This window comes from Sus scrofa, chromosome 17 (assembly GCF_000003025.6).
Source record: "Sus scrofa isolate TJ Tabasco breed Duroc chromosome 17, Sscrofa11.1, whole genome shotgun sequence".
Taxonomy (NCBI): Eukaryota; Metazoa; Chordata; class Mammalia; order Artiodactyla; family Suidae; genus Sus; species Sus scrofa.
This window is the reverse complement of record NC_010459.5, coordinates 45450281-45468065: the sequence shown is the minus strand read 5'-3', so window position 1 is coordinate 45468065 and position 17785 is coordinate 45450281. Positions and strand designations below refer to the sequence as shown.

The window sequence follows — 17785 nt, the reverse complement described above, 5'->3', positions numbered from 1 at the left end:
TGGGAGCACAGGGGGATGGACAACATCAACTGGGGTGCCTCAGGGGCCTTTGGGAAATTCACAGGGAGAACTGCTTGGAGCTGGAGTTTCTGTGGGTACAGGAGGGGGCCTGAAGCTGGTCAGATTCCATTATCAGGGTTCATGATATGCTCAATGAATGGTGGAAATTTTTACTTTCATGCATTCTCCAAATTCCAACTCAGCTTAGTCCAATCCTGGAAGATGTCCTTGCTGATCCACCCTCGCTGAATTGACCACCTCTGCCTGTGTGCCTTGCACTCATGCCGTGCCCCATTCCAAGGAGGCTGAATTTGTGCACGGTCCACTGTGATTGCTGCCACTGCAACTCAGAGGTACCTTCCGCCACTGCTGTTCCTTTCTGCTTCACTGAGCCCTGGTTCATCTTGTCACTGGTTTACGGTTCAGAAATTGCAGTTGATTGTGTCTGTTTGGTGGAATTGAGATGGAGGTGCCTGAGTCTTAGCTGCAGAGGAGGCTGAGAAAGAGGGTATCTGATGTTTTCAATTTCCATAGAGGAAGATGGGCTTTGCTTAAAAAATTGAGGGGTTCTCCAGACACAGGAAGGGAGCTCAGAGGTTGAGTGGAGAAGCCATAGGGCAGCTTTCTACTCCAGGTCATCAATCTGATGAGTTTCCACTACTGAAACGTGGAGCTTCCTGCTGGATCCCCAAAGCTTTTTCTTTTTTTTTTTTTCCTGTCCAGATTGGGAGCCAAATGATCCGACCCCATATTTAGCTTTTTCCACCATACTCCCCTTCTAAGATACTCATGATGATAGGATCTGATACCATAAGGAAGCTTCTGCTCTCACACAGGAGCCCTTGAATTCCCTGGACACCTACTGTTTACATAGTAAATGCCTGCTGGCTTCCAATCAGCCTGTCATCCTTATATTTCTGGTTCAGTAGCTTGGGAGTATGTATGTGTTATATTAATGCAGTATCTGGAAAGGTGCCTGTGTTACCTTACATGACAAAAGGGACTTTGCAGGTGTGATTGGAGTAAGGATTTTGCAGCGGGGAGATGATCCTGGATTCTTGGGATGAACCCAATGTAGAAGAATATAAATACACCTCCCTTACAAGAGGGATGCAGGAGAGTCAACATTGAGAAGAGATGTGCCCATGGAAGTAGAGATTGAAGCGATGCCTTTTGAAGATGGAGGAAGGGGCCATGAGCCAAGGAGAGCAGGCAGCTATTAAAAGCCAAGAGCAGTTTGCCTCCAGAAGCTTCCAAGAGGAAAGCAGCCCTCTAACACCTCGACTTAGATTTCTGACCATCAGAACCATGAGAAAGTAAGTTGATGGTGTGCTGAGGCAGTGAATTTGTGATAACTAGTTACAGCAGCAATCAGACACTAATCCAGGGTCTCAATCTTGTGTCCCCAAGCCTCCTTGACTGTCTCTGTCTGCCCTCCTCAGGTTCTCCCCAGAATCCTTGTGCATGGCCTCAGTGCGTGAATATAAGCTCAGTTGCCCATGTTGTCCCTTTCTGGGCCCCTCATGGAAGCCCACTCCCCACATGGCATAGAAGGAGAACTTCATTGCAGCTGCTGCTGTGGGGGCCCTTCCCAGTGTCACTGCGCCCCTCCCCTCTGGAGAGCACCAGATGCTGAGTGCCCCCCCCCCCCCATCCCTGGAAGTTACTCTCTTACAGTCTGCCACTTGGGTCCCAAGGCAGCCCTATTTATTCCCCCAGCCTCACCAGGACATTCCGGAGCAGGACTTCATCCTACTGTTCCTTATGGCTTGGCCCTTCCCTCCTTTGTGTGTAGACTGTGTGGGATGGGCAGTCATCATTTTCTTTCTTCTCTTTTTTTTTTCCTTCAATTTCCTTGTTCATCTCTCGGAGCCCTGCACCCAAACACAATCCTTTCAGTCTCGTCTGCAGGTCAGAGGATGCTATCAAGTCACACAAGTTGACATCAGGGGCCAGGGTGGTGGTGGTGGGGAACCTAGCATCTTTTTTTTTTTTTTTTTTCATCTTTTTACAGCTGCACCTGTGGCATATCGAAGTTCTCAGGCTAGGGGTTCATTCGGCGCTGCAGCTGCTGGCCTGCACCACAGCCGTGAGGACACTAGATCCCAGCCTCATCTGCAACCTGTGCCGCAGCTTGCAGCAGCACTGGATCCTTAACCCACTGAGCGAGGCCAGGGATGGAACCCATATCCTCAGAGAGACTGGGTTGGGTCTTTAATCTGCTGAGCCACAGTGGGCACTCCAGAGACACAAAGCATCTTAATGAAGGTTCAGAATGTTTCTTTCCTTCTCTAGGATTTATTCTTAGAGTCCATTCTTTTCCTTCTTGTCTTTCTTTCTGCCTCTTTTTACCCAAGGACTCTTAACAAAGTCCCTATTTGGAGGGTCAGGCTGCCTGACACTATCATTTCTCATGTTATCTCCTTAAATGAAGGGACTTATAGAAAGCAGGGGCTCTACCAGGGCACCACAATAATAATGATCATGCTAGTTGTGGAAATGAACTTCAACATTTCACTGGCTTAATGATCGTTAATTGTTTATTCCTTGCTCCCTTAAAGTCCAAAACGAGTGTTCCTAGCAGGTAGATGGCTTGCCTCATGGTCTTGGTCATTAAGGGAACCAGAATTCTCTTACTGTGGCTTTGCCATCATGTAGACTCTTGGCATCCTCTACTGTCAGCTGGAAGAAGGGAAAAAAACAAAGGAGCCATCATGCTGGAACCTTGATGTGCATAAAAATCACCTGGTAATATTGATAAAATGCAAATTCAGATTCAGCAGCCCTGGGGTGGGGCCTGAGAGTCTGCATTTCTCATCAGCTCCCAGGTGATGCCAGAGTAATGGTCCAAGGATCATTTTTTTGAGGAATGAGATTCAAGAGGCTGGAACAGTGTGGGGCAGGGGCAGATAGTGGTTGTCAGCTTTTATGGACCAAGCCTGGAAGTAGCAGACTTGATACGCAGGTTGCATTGGCTGAAACCCAGTTACGTGGCCTCACCAAACTCTGCAGGGGGGCTTGGGAATGTGGTCCAGCTCTGTGCCCAGAACAAAGAGGAGAGGTTTGCTCATCAAGCAACAATTTCTGCTACACGAAGACTTGATGGAGGGCCAAGCGCTTTCACCAGCTCCGCCTTCAGAGAAATGGCAGCAGCATGATTAATGCTCATGGAGGCAGCAAGATGGAGAGGAGCCCCAGACCTGCTGGGATGGATGGATGTCACATGGCCCCACCTCCTCAGTGAGCCTGCTTCTACCCCTGGAGCTGGGATGCACAGAAGTGAGAACCTGAGCTGGTGGAAGGGAACCCTTCCTGACTCTCTCTGCTATGGATGCTATGAAAACTGGTGTGAATTGGCATCAGGATAGGAGCTTAAATGTCCATGGGGCACCCGGGATTCCCAATGGAGAGAGCCAGATAGCACTTGTTTCTCAGGTGGCTTTCCTGTAGATGCACCCCCACTCTGGCCAGGGGCTTTTGGGTCTTGTGAATCATCACTCATCTGTCCCAGGGAAAACTTCTGGAACTTGTGGGATGTAGATCAGCAAACAGATATGGGCATGGATGCTGATGTCTCTCTGTGCCTCAGTTTCCTCCCTGCAGTGGTACCTTCCTCGCTGCCTCGGTGGAAGACGATGATGATTAGAGATGGCATCTGATGGGGAAGTTCTCCATGTACCCTGTGTTACTGCCTGGCCATAAACTAGGAAACTTTGCTCTCTTGGAAACACAAGGAAGATACCACTTAGATTCCACTTTTCACAGCTCCTACCCCGGAGGTGGGGGATGGGTGCGTTTTCTGATGGGTGGAATGTTGAAAGTCTAATAGACATTGGTTCATGTTTCCATTTTCCTCACCTTGCTTCTTGTTGGCGCATTTGGGAGATGAACCCCAGAGATCTGGGTGGAGTTGGAAGGAAGGCATACTTGATTGTGCAACTGCTTTATGTGCTGGTTGAGGGAAGAAAATGCTGGAAGCCTAATTTGGCCTCAAGTCCAAGCTCCTTTCTCTAATCCAGCTTTGTGAGTAATGAAGTGGAGGTTTTGAAATCTCTCTCTCAGACTCTCATTCTCTCTTGCATCTATTTTTACATTTGTTTGGAACCCAAAAGAGATAGGTTGTGAATGACAGGTACCCTCTAGAACCCCAACAAGATACGGATTGCCCAGCACTTATTATCTGGCAGCTGTTAGTCTTTTTGATATTAGAGGGAAAGAATGAGGCTACGTATAGCTATTGAAGTGGCTCATCTTGGTTGGGGATATGTAGTCTTAAGGTTTCATTCTGATTGAAGATTTTAGTGGCTAAAATGAGATTTCAAAGCAACTGTGGTTTTCTAGGTGGGGCTATTCATTCCAGAATCACTCGAGTTTATCTACTGTGTTTTATGATACAATTTATTTCATAGCATCATGAGACTCTAAGTCACAGAGTTCAGCCCTCAAAGTTGATTGTGAAATTCCCTTAGACATCTCCTCAATTTGTCCAGGCTCTGTTTAGCCACCTGCAGTAATGATATGCTCACTTTGTCTCTGGGCAGTCCATCCCATTTTGCATCCATCCTACTTGTCAAAAGGTCCTTTGAGCTGAAAGCTGCCTCCTGGTGGTTTCTTTTGTAGGTCTGCTCTCTTGGGTGATCGTCATCAAGTAGCTATTGCCATAGAAATGCACCTGACAAACTAAGAGGGTGGCTCCGTAACAGCAGTGCAAATTTATTCCCACTCCTGGGTCTGAGCCACCATTGTGGATTGGCTGATCCAGGTTGGCCTTGTTGGCCATGTGGCTATGCCTCTAGCTGTGGTGGTGGCATGGCTTGGTTCTTCACTATCTGCTGAGCTCAGTTCTCTTCCACATGTGTGTGTTTTGTTTTGTTTTGTTTTTGCTTTTTAGAGCCGTACCTTAGGCATATGGAAGTTCCAAGGCTAGGGGTCCAACTGAAGCTATAGCTGCTGCCCCATGCTACAGCCACAGCAATGCCAGATCTGAGCTGCATTTGTGATCTACACAACAGCTCATGGCAACGCTGGATCCCCGACCCACTGAGCGAGGCCAGGAATTGAACCTGCATCCTCATGGATACTAGTCGGATTCATTTCCACTGTGTCACAGTGGGAACTCCCCACATGTGTCTCTTCTTGATCCCAAGCTGCAAGGGGCAGCAGCTACCGGGGAGACATCCTTCTCGTGGAAGGTGGCACTAGTGCGACAGGGCAAGCCTCAGTCTGCTGGCATCCTGTTGACCAAAGCAAGTGGAGCCCCAAATCATGGGATTGCTCTCTGCCTCTCTTGGGAGAGACGGCAAAGCCAAAGACCCAGGGCTTGGATCCAGGGGCGGGTGAAGAACCAGAAACAACCTTATAATCAGTCGCAGCAACTCCGCAGAGGCTCACTTCCTTTCTAGGAGACAAACTTTTCCAATGCTTAAAAATAATAGTGGTGGAGTTCCCGTCGTGGTGCAGCAGAAACTAATCTGACTAGGAACCATGAGTTTGTTGGTTCGATCCCTGGCGTCGGCCAGTGGGTTAAGGATCCGGCGTTGCCATGAGCTGTGGTGTAGGTTGCAGATGCAGCTCGGATCCTGAGTTTCTATGGCTGTGGTGTAGGCCGGCAGCTACGGCTCCACTTGGACCCCTGGCCTGGAAACCTCCATATGCCGTCCGTGGGTGCAGCCCTAAAATGACAAAAAAGACACACCACACACACACACACCACACACACACACACACACACACACACACACAGTGGTGTTTTCTGCTGGTAGTAAAAATAGCATCAACTTTGAAGGTGGAGGGCATCTGGGCCTCGTCCCACCCTCTCTGAGTGGTCCAGGGCGAGTGTCTCAATCTTTAAATAAAAATGCTCCTTCTCAGGGTCATTCTCAAGACTAAATCGAATAATATATAAATAAGACACCAAGCATCACACGGGTTCTCCTTAAGTGCTTAGCAAGTGTTCCTTACCCTTCATCCCATCTTTCAGTTGGTTCTCACATTGCTTCAGGGTCTCCTTTGCTTGCTAGATTATACTGTATTTTTTAGGTGTTCTCCTCTGATATATCCCTTTTATTAACGCGAGGCTCCAGGTGGAATATGTTAGAATGACCCCTGGGTATTGTAGAGTTGCTGCTTCCATTGAGACCACCCAAGCTTGAATGAAGTTGTATTTCACCTCATTTTACCCATTGGAAGATGCAGGTACCTACTACATTCCTGGATTTTTATGCAGTTACCTACATTCCTGGATTTTTATTCCATGCTTCCTGTAGGAGCTACTGGTTTTAATGTTTTTTTTTTTGTTGTTGTTTTTTGTTTTTTGTTTTTTTTCCTTCTGGAAATGTTTATAGACTGTTTACTTTGTAGAAATGCTTCATGACTGTTATTATCTCTGAATTCTCAAAACCACACTGCTGAGTGGGATTTTTGATTCCCGATTACAGAAGAGGATGCTCGAATTGAAAGAGGAACTGTGGGTTTTCTGGGATCAACCAGACCCTCCTGGAGGGACTTGATTGCTGAGCACTGTGTTGATGGGTGTGATGGATTTTCAGAGGATTTTCTTTTCTCTCTCCTTGTCCCCACTTTCTGCCCCTTCGTGGGTCTCCAGGATCCTTCATGATGGTGAACAGCTCTGGGAGGGCCTCTGGCCAGAAAGCCCACCTTCTCCTGCCGACCCTGAAGGAGAATGACACCCACTGCATTGATTTCCATTACTACTTCTCGAGCCGAGACAGGTCCAGCCCAGGGGCCTTGAATGTCTACGTGAAGGTCAATGGCGGGCCCCAGGGGAACCCCGTCTGGAACGTGTCTGGGGTTGTCACCGAGGGCTGGGTGAAGGCAGAACTTGCCATCAGCACCTTCTGGCCGCATTTCTACCAGGTAGAACATTTTACCATAGTTTGATTCTTTTTAAAGGATTTGTCTGTATACTTCTTGCTGTCTTTAGCATGGAGGTCTAGAAAGGACTGCATTACTCACTTGTTCAACTCGTGTTTACCAAGCTGCCTCTCCTAACCAAGCCTGGAAGATGCAGACATTATCAGTGCAGGGAGTTCCAGTCGTGGCTCAGGGGAAACAAATCTTAACTAGCATCCACAAGGACGCAGGTTCGACCCCTGGCCTCACTCAATGGCTTATGGATCCAGTGTTCCCATGAGGCATGGTGTGGTTCGCAGACTCACCTTGGATCTGGTGTGGCTGTGGTGTAGGCTGGTGGCTACAACTCTGATTCCACCCCTAGCCTGGGAACCTTCATATGCGGTGGGTGTGGTTCTAAAAAGACACACACACACACACACATATCCAAAATAAGTGATCAGTATAGCATGCCACCCTGGTGGTCACCGTTTGGAAGAGGAGATGACAGGTTGAAATATAAACACAGTAGAATGGGATGCATGTAGGTTTCCAAAGGATGCTGGAGGAACCTAGACATTGAAATGATAAAGTAATTATAAAAATTATAAAGTATAAATTCTGAAATAATTTCTTACAACAATCTGATGAGGGAGATACTATTATTATGCCTACTTTGAAGATGAAAATATTGAGGTTCAGAGAGATGAGGTGACTAGTCTGATCTTGGCCCTGGGGCAAGACAGTGTTTGGGGGCAAGGCAATTAGGATGGCTTGTAAGAGGAGGTAACGGATAGGCTGAGTCTGATGGAGGAATAAATATTGAAAAAGGAAGGGAAAGGCATTTGAGTTGACAGGTAGTCATGCTGTGGGCTGGAGGAGCGAGTGAGAGGTTTTAGCAGAGTTCGGAACCTTTGTGGGTAGGTCGAAAAGGAGACATAGTGAGAGTTAAGCCTGTGGGGACGGCTACCTCATGGGGGGCTTTGAATGCCAGGCCAAGAAGGTTCAGTTTATTCTCTAGTCTAGAACAGTGCTACTCAAACCATCTGCGGTGGGAGACCAATTTTTTTCTCATTAGCTCATTGTGGCCTGATAGTTTTATAAACTGCAATAAAAGTGTCACAGAAATACCAAATTTCTGTAACAATTTCTAAACACCTCTTATCTCATTGTGGACTCATTACGTGCCACCGGCTCATGGAGCATGCTTTGAGGAACATAACTCCATGTTGGCTTTCCCTGGGATTATTAAAAGTTTTTTTTTTCCAGTTACTTTTATTTTAATTTTTTTTTAAGGCTGCACCTGTGACATATGGAAGTTCTTGGGATAGGGGTCAGATTGGAGCTGCAGCTGCTGGCCTACACCACAGCCACAGCAATACCAGATCCAAGTACATTGCAGCCTACACCACAGCTCACAGCAATGCTGGGTCTTTAACCCATGAGAGAGGCCAGGAACTGAACCTGCATGTTCATTGATGCTATGTTGGGTTCTTAATCTGCTGAGCCGCAAGGGAAACTCCCAAGTTTTTTTTTTTTTTTTTTAACAGCTCTATTAAGGTACAGTTTACATGTCATAGAACCCATTTATTTTAAGTATGCAACCGAGTGATGTTTAGTAAATCTGTTGAGTTGCACAAGCATCACCACAAACCAGCTTTAGAACATCTTCATCCCAATAGGATCCTTTGTGTCTATTTGCCATCAACCCCCATGTCCACCGTTGAAAGGTTTTAAGTTAGAAAGGGACCTAGTAATATCTGCATGTTGGAAAATTTCTCTGGAATTTGAACAGAAGAGGGACCTAAAGGTGGCAAGGTGAGTGGCCGAGAGATTCTTGGACATCCTTCAGTTCAAACCCATGATATAGTTCTTTCAGAGGTACCGTGAAAGCAGTTGTAGACAGCATGTAAATGAATGGATGTGGCTGTGTTCCAAAAACTTTATTGTACAAAAAACAGGTGATGGACCGGATTTGGCTTGCAGGCCACGGTTGGCTGAACTCTGATGTAGGTGATAAAGCTGAGCTTCACAGATGGACAATGAATTCCAAGAGCACACAGCAAATTGTTGGTAAAGCTATAGCCAGAACCCTGATGCTCTGGTCCCCAAATCACCCCACTGTTTCATTGAGTATAAACACGGCTCTATAAGACCATGGACCCCCTCTTGGAGGCCTTGTGGTTCTAATAGAAACTCCCTACCTAGAGTCTGATGCACATGGTACAGGGTGGGGCCACCAGTGCAAGTATAAAGGGCAGGAAAAGTGACCCAGGAGAGGGATAGACCTAACGTTGGTCCTGTTCTTTGATGGGGTACAGAGGGGAAAAAAGGACATTTGGGGGGCATCCCCTATGTCCCAGCTTTGTGGCAGGCCTATTGCTGCTCATTTAATTGACAGTAAGGCCTGTGTTGGGTAACAGCATGTCCTGTGTTCCAGAGTAGGGGATATTATTAGTCAATTGAGGTCCCCACAATCCTGCCTGGGTCCTCTGGCTCCAAACACAGTGTCCTGCTTTTGGGGAAAAAAGACATGCCCATTCAGAGAAGCATTCTGAGAAGCTTCCTCTCACTAGCTGTGTCGTGTTGGGTCTATCCCATCATCATTATTTTATTTTAGTTTTTAAAATTTAATTTTATCAGAGTGTCGTTGACTTAACAACGTTTTCCTAGTTTCAGGTGTACAGCGAAGTGAATCCATCATACATGCAAATACTACCCACTCTTTTTTTCCCTAGAGGTTATTACAAACTATTGAGTAGATTTTCCTGTGCTGTACAGTCAATTCTTGTTAATCATCTGTTTTAAACACTAGCATGTATATATACATTTTATATTTATATACATAGTATATATAAACGTATATTTCATACATTTGTATATACATTATGTATTTTATACATTTATATGTATACATTGTACATAAACTTTATACACTATATATATACTATACATTCTATACTGTGTATACATTTTATACAGTAGCATGTACGTGTTAGTCCCACCCTCCCAATCCTTCCCCCCACCCATCATCATTCTGAATCGCAGTTCTCTCTTTTCCAAAATGGAGAGATCTGTGGGTGCAATGAAGCGTTCATCTATGGATTAAATGAAATAGTTTGTAACATCATAGCAGGCTTGCGGTGGGCTTCAGCAGTTGTTGGAAGGAAGGGAGGAGGACGAGAGGGAAGAACAGACAAAGAAGATGGAGAAAGGAGCCTTCTTTTTTTTTTTGCCCTTTTTCTAGGGCTGCTCCCGCAGCATATGGAGGTTCCCAGGCTAGGGGTCGAATTGGAGCTGCAGCTGCCGGCCTACACCACAGCCACAGCAACACAGGATCCGAGTTGCATTTGTGACCTACACAACAGCTCACAACAACGCCAGATCCTTAACCCACTGAGCAAGGCCAGGGATTGAACCCACAACCTCATGGTCCCTGGTTGGATTCGTTAATCACTGCGCCATGACAGGAACTCCCCTAAAGGAGCCTTCTTTACAGAAATACCTGCTGTGGTTGTGCTCCAAGCCATCCCTGCATCAAAGCAGCTTCATCCGTGAGACTGCTCTGATGCCCAACGTTTTGGGCACGGCAACATCATTATATCACATTTCATTCCCTCTGCTCTGAGCTTGGTGGTGTAAAAGCCACTAATGCACTGAGAGCAGAGTTTAGAAAAGACACACACACACACCGCTAATGGATAGTCCCATGGCCACACATGCAGTAGAGCATACACGGTTGTCCACTCACCAGCCAGCCCCCAGACTCACCACACATGTAGGGGCACCCACCCATGCATACGTCCAGGGAAAGAAAAGCAAGGCTGTTAGGAGATTCAAAGACACTTGCAAAATGAGGTGTAAAAGTCACCAGTCCCTGAGCTCTGGTTCTGCATATGAGACACTGTGAACTAAATCCTATTTTGATTTTCAGCAGTGCTGGCTTCAGACCCGGATGGCTCATGTATTCATTTATTAAGCTCATATTTCACAGTCCTAAAATTGACTTGTAGGCTCTGTAATAAACAGGAAAATTTCATCTTTCTTATTAGTGGGCTTTTGGGCACCAGGCCTGCAGCAGAGCCTGGGATGAGAACAGTCTGCTCCCCCTTGCCCCTTCCCCCACTCCTGCCTCCTCTCAGCAGGGCAGGGCCTTATCCAGAGCTGCCAGCTGCAGGTGGCTGCCCCTTTGCAGGTGAGGTTGACTCTGTTTCACATTTTTAATGATTCTGAACTTTTCTGTCCCCAAATGTTAAAAAATACAAGAACTTTAATTTTGTCGCCCCTTGCTTACTCGAGTCTCCATCACCTGCCCTCAGTGAAATCACCTTTTTATTCAGCTCTTATAAGTGCCATGAAGACCCCTGGACATTTATTTATTTATTTATTTTAATTTAAAAAAATTTAATTAAAGTATAGTTGAGTTACAATATTCCTTCACTTTCTGCTGTGCAGCCGAGTGGCCCAGCCATACGTATACATACATTCTTTTTCTTTTTTTTTTTCCATACTATCTTCCAGCATGTTCTAACCCAAGAGACTGGACACAGTTCCCTGTGCTGTACAGTAGGACCTCAGTGCTTATCCATTCTAAATGTAATAGTTTGCATCTACTAACCCCAAACTCCCCATCCCGTCCCTTCTCTCCCTGCTACCCCCTGGCAAACACAAGTCTGCTCTCCATGCCCATGATCTGTTTCTATTTTGTAGATAGAATCATTTGTGCCATATATTGATTTCATACATAATTGATATCATATTGTATTTCTTTCTCTTTCTGACTTACTTCACATGGTATGAGAATCTCTAGTTATTTCTGTGTTGCTGCAAATGCCACAATTTCATTCTTTTTTATGGCTGAGTTCCATTGTGTATATGCACTACATCTTCTGTCGATGCATGGATTAAGGGTCCCAAGACCCCTAAGATTTAAGACCCACCTGACTTGGACTCAAAGCCCAGCCCCTTTCTCGGGCATTCCCCTGGCATCGGGTACTCTGTGGATTTGGTAACTTCATGCACAATTCAGGATGGTACCTCCTGTCAAACTCCATGACATCTTCTCTTTCACCCCCCTACCCTGCGGCTCAGCAAAGCCTCCTCCTTGTCTTACACAGGTGTCCTTGGGCTGATGTGGGAGAGGGGGTCTCTCCTGATTTCCTCCTAAGCAGTCTTCCCCCATAACCAGGTATATGGTCCTCTTCCAGAGGAGTTCTGGCGAGCCAGCGTTTTTCTGTCTCTTATCTTGTGAGAAATCATTTACAGACCCTTGAAATCTTCACTCTACAAACTCTCTGCCTGAGGACTTCACTGGTGAGCATGAAATGCTGGTTGCTGAAACCATGTTGTGACTTATCTATACCTTTCGCCAAACAGGCACACCACCTGCTTTTGGGAGGGGTTGGGTTGGAGCGTGACACTCTGAGCCTCTCCTGGGAGGTGACTTTCTGCCTGTGCCCAGCAGATCCTGAGCTGGGATCAGTTGGTGCTTTTCCATGCAAGACTCCATTCCCCCAACACCAGGAGGTCTCTAAAGGTCTAGGGGTTAGGGGATGTGCCCTTGATAGTAGGTATACCTGGTGGTCTTGAATTTGAAGGATGTCCTGCAGGGAAGTTGGGGTTCCCAGCCCAGACTCTCTGCTCCAGTCCCTGTACGCTAGTGTCCCAGCCTCTATACACTGATATGGAGCCTCACTGGGTGGTCTTCTTATGTCCCTTTCCACCAGACACTGATGATACTGGTGACACTGGAGCAGCCCTCACAACTTTTTTTTTTTTTTTTTTTAAGGACCGCACCTGTGGCATATGAAAGTTCCCAGGCTAGGGATCAAATTGGAGTTGTAGCTGCCAGCCTACACCACAGCCACAACAACACCAGATCCTTAACCCACTGAGCAAGGCCAGAGATCCAACCTGCATCCTCATGGATACTAGTCGGGTTCCCAACCCACTGAGCCACAGCGGGAACTCCAGCTTCACAGTTCTCTTCTCCCTCCTCTGGCCCTTCTCCCGTTCCTGCCTGGCATTCCTTTAGGGTCTCGCTTTCAGTGTCCTTGTGACTGTGATCGGCTCGATGCTGAGCCTTCTCCCTCACCTCAGAATGGGCGACCTTTCCATCCCCGGGTCTGGACATCACCCTGTCCCACGGGGGTGTCCATCCCCAGGAACTGGAGCTGGCCAGGGACCTGGTGGGTCTCTCTGACCAGGCCCCCAAACCAGAAGCACACTGATGGGCTGATCATCTCCATCCACAGCTACGGGGGTCTTTGGGGCACCTTCTGACCTGGAGAGAATCCCCGTGATTCATATCCCCAGAACTTGGTCAGCTGGGAGCCTGGCCCGGGGTGCTGAGCGGCAGCTGTGACAGCTGCTTTTCCTGAACCAGACAAGACAGAGCCATCCTGCTCTTCCACGTGTTTCAGAGGGTTTCCTCCTTCTTCATCAGCAGTGAGAGTTCAGCACCGCCGCCACCACATCTCTCCTGATGTTTGAACATCCCCGGGCATGGTCACGCTGCTTTCCTCTTGCTGCAGTCCAGCTTGGTTCCTTCCTTAGCAGTCTTCCACGGCACCCTGCCCTGTGGCTTCTTACAGAAGCTTCTCATGGTCAGAAAATTGAACCATGCATCCTAGCAATAATTTGTGTTGCCGGATTCCCATCGGGAACCCTGGGGACTGTTTGCATGGCCAGGATCTAGTTCAGCACTCAGACATGCAGCATGGATAAAGTGGGGAGGGAGGTTGGGCTTTGGGTCCAGAGGGAAATTTCTGAAGGCTGACCCTGCCAACTCACTCCCAGAACCCCTTGCTTCTCTATAACCAAGGCATGTCATTCTTTCATCTTTCGGTGGTACATTCTACCCACCGTTTGAGATCTCCCTCCCTGGTGCCTGGCGCTGTGCTCCGTGGGGTTGGCCCTTGTTCCTGCACATGGACAGCTCACTCAGGATCTCGGATGTGGGCCTGAGAGTCAGCCCCATTTTGAGAGCTCTGTGTTCAGGGGATGCACCATCACAGGCAAGTCCCAGTGGGCTCTTGAGGGTCCGAGCCCATCCATTATGGTCCTTCCTTTTCTTTCTGGAGAAGAATGGTGGACTCCTTGGCACTGTTTCTGATACCCCCAACCTAGTAACCCTCTACCATCCTGGCATTGAAGGCTCCATCTCGTGGCGATTTGCAAGTTGTTTTTTTTTTTTTTTTAATGTTAATTCTGGAGTTGCATGCCAAGAACAGGGCCCTCTTGGCTCTTGGAGGTTTTGTGAGCCTTCTGTCTGAGCAGAAGCTGGCAGTGATGGGGGGGACATCCCCCATCTGTTCTGGGAGGCGCTTTATTCTCGGCTCAGTCCAGGGCCTGCCTTTCATTGTAAACATGGTGCAGACCCTAATGCTAATGTCTTGTGAGTCTGGCGCCTTCATCGAGGATTCTGTGGGTGGTCCCGGTCCCCTTCCCCCATGCTTCTCTCGCCATCACCCCCCCAACACCCTTGGCTCCTGCAACCACATGCATCTCTTAATCTCCACGTACCTCCACATGGCCCACACCCCGCCTCTACCAGTTTTTACCTGTCATCCCTCACATCAAACAGTCTGTTGAGTGTAGGATCTTTAGTGGAAACTTGAGATGGGCACACACAGTACAGTCACATTGGATGGTCCATTTCTTTCCTCCTCTCCCATCATTCTCTTGATTTTTCCACTCTCATCTCCCATCCCTCTGCCCTGAGTAAGGGTGGTGATAACAGTTGACATTCATCAGTATCTTACTATCTGGATTATAAGCATTTTACAATTATTCATTCATTTCATGAAAAACCAGAACCTTCTTCCCCTTGTTTCTTGCAGAATGTTATTCTCTCCTATCTGAGTAACCCAAGTCTCACTTACCCCTGTGCTTTACAAAAACAATTCCCAAGAGGAATTCTGATGAATAAAAGATTCTCTGTCTCATTATAGAATTCTTATTTCTGCAACAGAGAGGAGAGCAGTGAACAAATGTATGTTTCACTCTTATACATCCTTTCTCTCATGGCCAGCCTTGGGCTCACCCAAGGGATGTTTATTAGTTATTACGATGTAGGTTAGACACTAGGCGATGATGTGAGAGGCCGACAGGGTGTTAGAAGAGTTTAATAGAGCTGAACTTTGATACACTGGGAAAAAAGTCAGAGCTTGGCTTAACCACGTGTTTTGGTTCAATGAGAGTTGGGCTGATTTTCATTAAAGTCCAGTAACAGACGTAACCCTGTACCGTGAACCAGGAGCCTGAGGCCTCAGTCTGCAGCCTACCTCTGGCTTCCTTTCTAAGCTTGGTTCGTTCATCTGGCCCCACCTCTTAGGACTTCTGAGAGGCTAGCTTGAGATCGTCTACTAATAAAAAGGTGATATGGTTGACCTTTATGATTGTGGTTATATTTCTCTATTATTTTTATTATCACTTCATCTTAGATGACGAGGTGCCCCCTCTGGTCAATACTGATATTGCACTGGTATCCTGACCCCAATTGTCTTGTGTGCCCTCTAGGATCTTGTTTCACCAACTCCTCATTCCTCTGTATTTTATGCTCTTTCCCTGACTCATTCCTCTTTACCTAAAATCATGTTCCAGTCTCTCCCATCTTAAGAAATTGTCCACTGGGCTTTCAGCACTTGGCTGTGGGACCTTATCCTCTTCTCTGAACGGTCCGCTGTCTTCCAAGGTGACCTGCTCTAGTTCTATAGCTTTAAATGACATTTAGCTGCCAAAGCTACCATATGTGTAACTCTGGTCCTTGATCACCCATGGACTTCCTACTCACTGCATCCACTAAGATGTTTAATTGGCATCTTAAACTTAACATGGCCAAGAGAAATCATGATGCAGCCCAGCCTGTGAGCCCAGACACACATGTCCACCTTCTCTGTGTCAATAAATGACCCCAGAATCAGCCTAGAGGCTCAAGCCCTAACTTGAAGAATCTTCATGGCATTTTCTCTTTTTTCACTCCTCCTCTCTTAATCTAACTGCAGACATTTTCATCTCTATCTTGAAAATATCTCTCAAGTCACCAACATCTGTATTCTTCATAGCCGACACCATTGTCCAAGCCATATGCATCTTTGGATTGGACTGCTGCTATGGCCAACTGATAGGTCTCTTTGTTTCATTCTTGCTCAGGTACCACGCCCCCCCACTCCCAGTCAATTTCCGCAGAACTGCCAGAATGTTTTTAGAATGTTAATTAGGTCATGTCACATTCCTGTTCGAAATTGTTCAGGAATAGAAGAAAATTCTAGCTCCCTACTATGTCTTGGAAGACTCTGTGTCATCTGACTCACACCTAACCTCCCAGCCTTGCCCTGTGCTTGTCTAGCTAATTCACTCCATCCCGGCCACACCAGGGTCGCATCTCCTCTTCCCAGGTCATCCCTGTGTCCTTTCCTGCCTCATGGCCTTTGCATATTCCAGCGCTTCCTGGACTTGGCAATTTCAACCTTCTGGCCTCCTCTTCATTATCACCTCCTAGATTTCTCTCTTGACCACTCTAAGTAGATCCACTCCCACTTAGTTAATCACACCGTTCTGTTTATTTCTTTCATAACACCAGTCACAAAATGAATTTACTTTTTCCCTAATCATTTAATTTCCATTTCCATTCCCCAAATGTGAAGTTTATCAGGGCTTGGACTCCAACTTTCTTATTCACTTTTTTTTTTTGTCTTTTTGCCTTTTTGCCATTTCTAGGGCCACTCCCGTGGCATATGGAGGTTCCCAGGCTAGGGGTCGAATCGGAGCTGTAGCCACCAGCCTACGCCAGAGCCACAGCAACGCGGTATCCGAGCCGCGTCTGCAACCTACACCACAGCTCACGGCAACGCCGGATTCTTAACCCACTGAGCAAGGGCAGGGATCAAACCTGCAACCTCATGGTTCCTAGTCGGATTCGTTAACCACTGCGCCACGACGGGAACTCCTCTTATTCACTTTTATACCACCAGTATGTGCCTTGGTATAGAAGAGGGTCTCTATAAACATTGAATACATGAATGAAGGAAGACACTGTGTTTGCCACAGTTTAGGGAATGATATAATTCGTGAACAGGCAATTACAGTTAGGTGCAATGGGTGCTAGGAGGAGTTAATCGTGTGACTCAGGGATAGTAAAACATGTAGAGAGATATGAAACTGTAATGCACCTTAAAGCACTTAATTTTTTATTGCAAATATAAAGGAGCTCATTTTTATTGCAGAAAAATTTGGAAGTCCAGAAAAGTACAAAGAAGAAAATATTCAAACACCATAATCCCCCTAGTGTCATTTAAAAATTACATTCATAAATCATTTCCAGTTTTACTTCATCTTTTGTGAATTACCTGCTGAACTTAATTGCCAGGCTTTCTTTTGGAGAGTTTGTTTATTTTGTTGATTCTCAAAAATTCTTTACACAAAACAGAATATTTATCTTTTAGCTGGAGTATATTTTACAGATATTGTTCTCAACTTGTCCTTTAATTTTGTTTCATTCAGGCTTTTGTTAACACACAAAGCATACTTTGACATTATAATTATTATATATTTAGGAAATGCACAATATTTCAGCTTTAAGAAATTATTTTTTAAGCTTTTGTCATTAATTTATTGCTTCAGAGAATTTGGTTAGAAAGTGTATAGACCCAGCCCTATATGGTTTCTTCTTTGAAGGTTTTTTTTTGAGGGGGCCACACTTGCGGTCTATGGAGGTCCCCAGGCTAGGGGTTGAATCGGAGCTACAGCTGCTGACCTACACCACAGCCACAGCAACGCAGGATCCCCAACCCACTGAGCAAGGCCAGGGATCGAACCTGCAAACTCATGGCTCCTAGTCAAATTTGTTTCTGCTGTGCCATGATGGGAACTCCTGAAGGGTTTTTTTAAAGTTATACTTTAGCCTATTATATGCTCTTGGTATAAATAATCC

The 17785-nt window shown here is 46.4% G+C and overlaps 1 protein-coding gene across 13 annotated transcripts in view; it reads left to right on the top strand.

Annotated features, from left to right (window-relative positions):
- Window positions 1-17785, top strand: part of PTPRT (protein tyrosine phosphatase, receptor type T) — a 1163284-nt gene that overhangs the window by 412757 nt on the left and 732742 nt on the right. For all 13 annotated transcript variants that reach the window (XM_021078123.1, XM_021078122.1, XM_021078115.1 and 10 more), the window contains exon 3: window positions 6605-6876. In XM_021078123.1, coding sequence (XP_020933782.1) covers window positions 6605-6876 — 272 coding nt within the window. The remainder of the gene's footprint in view (window positions 1-6604; window positions 6877-17785) is intronic.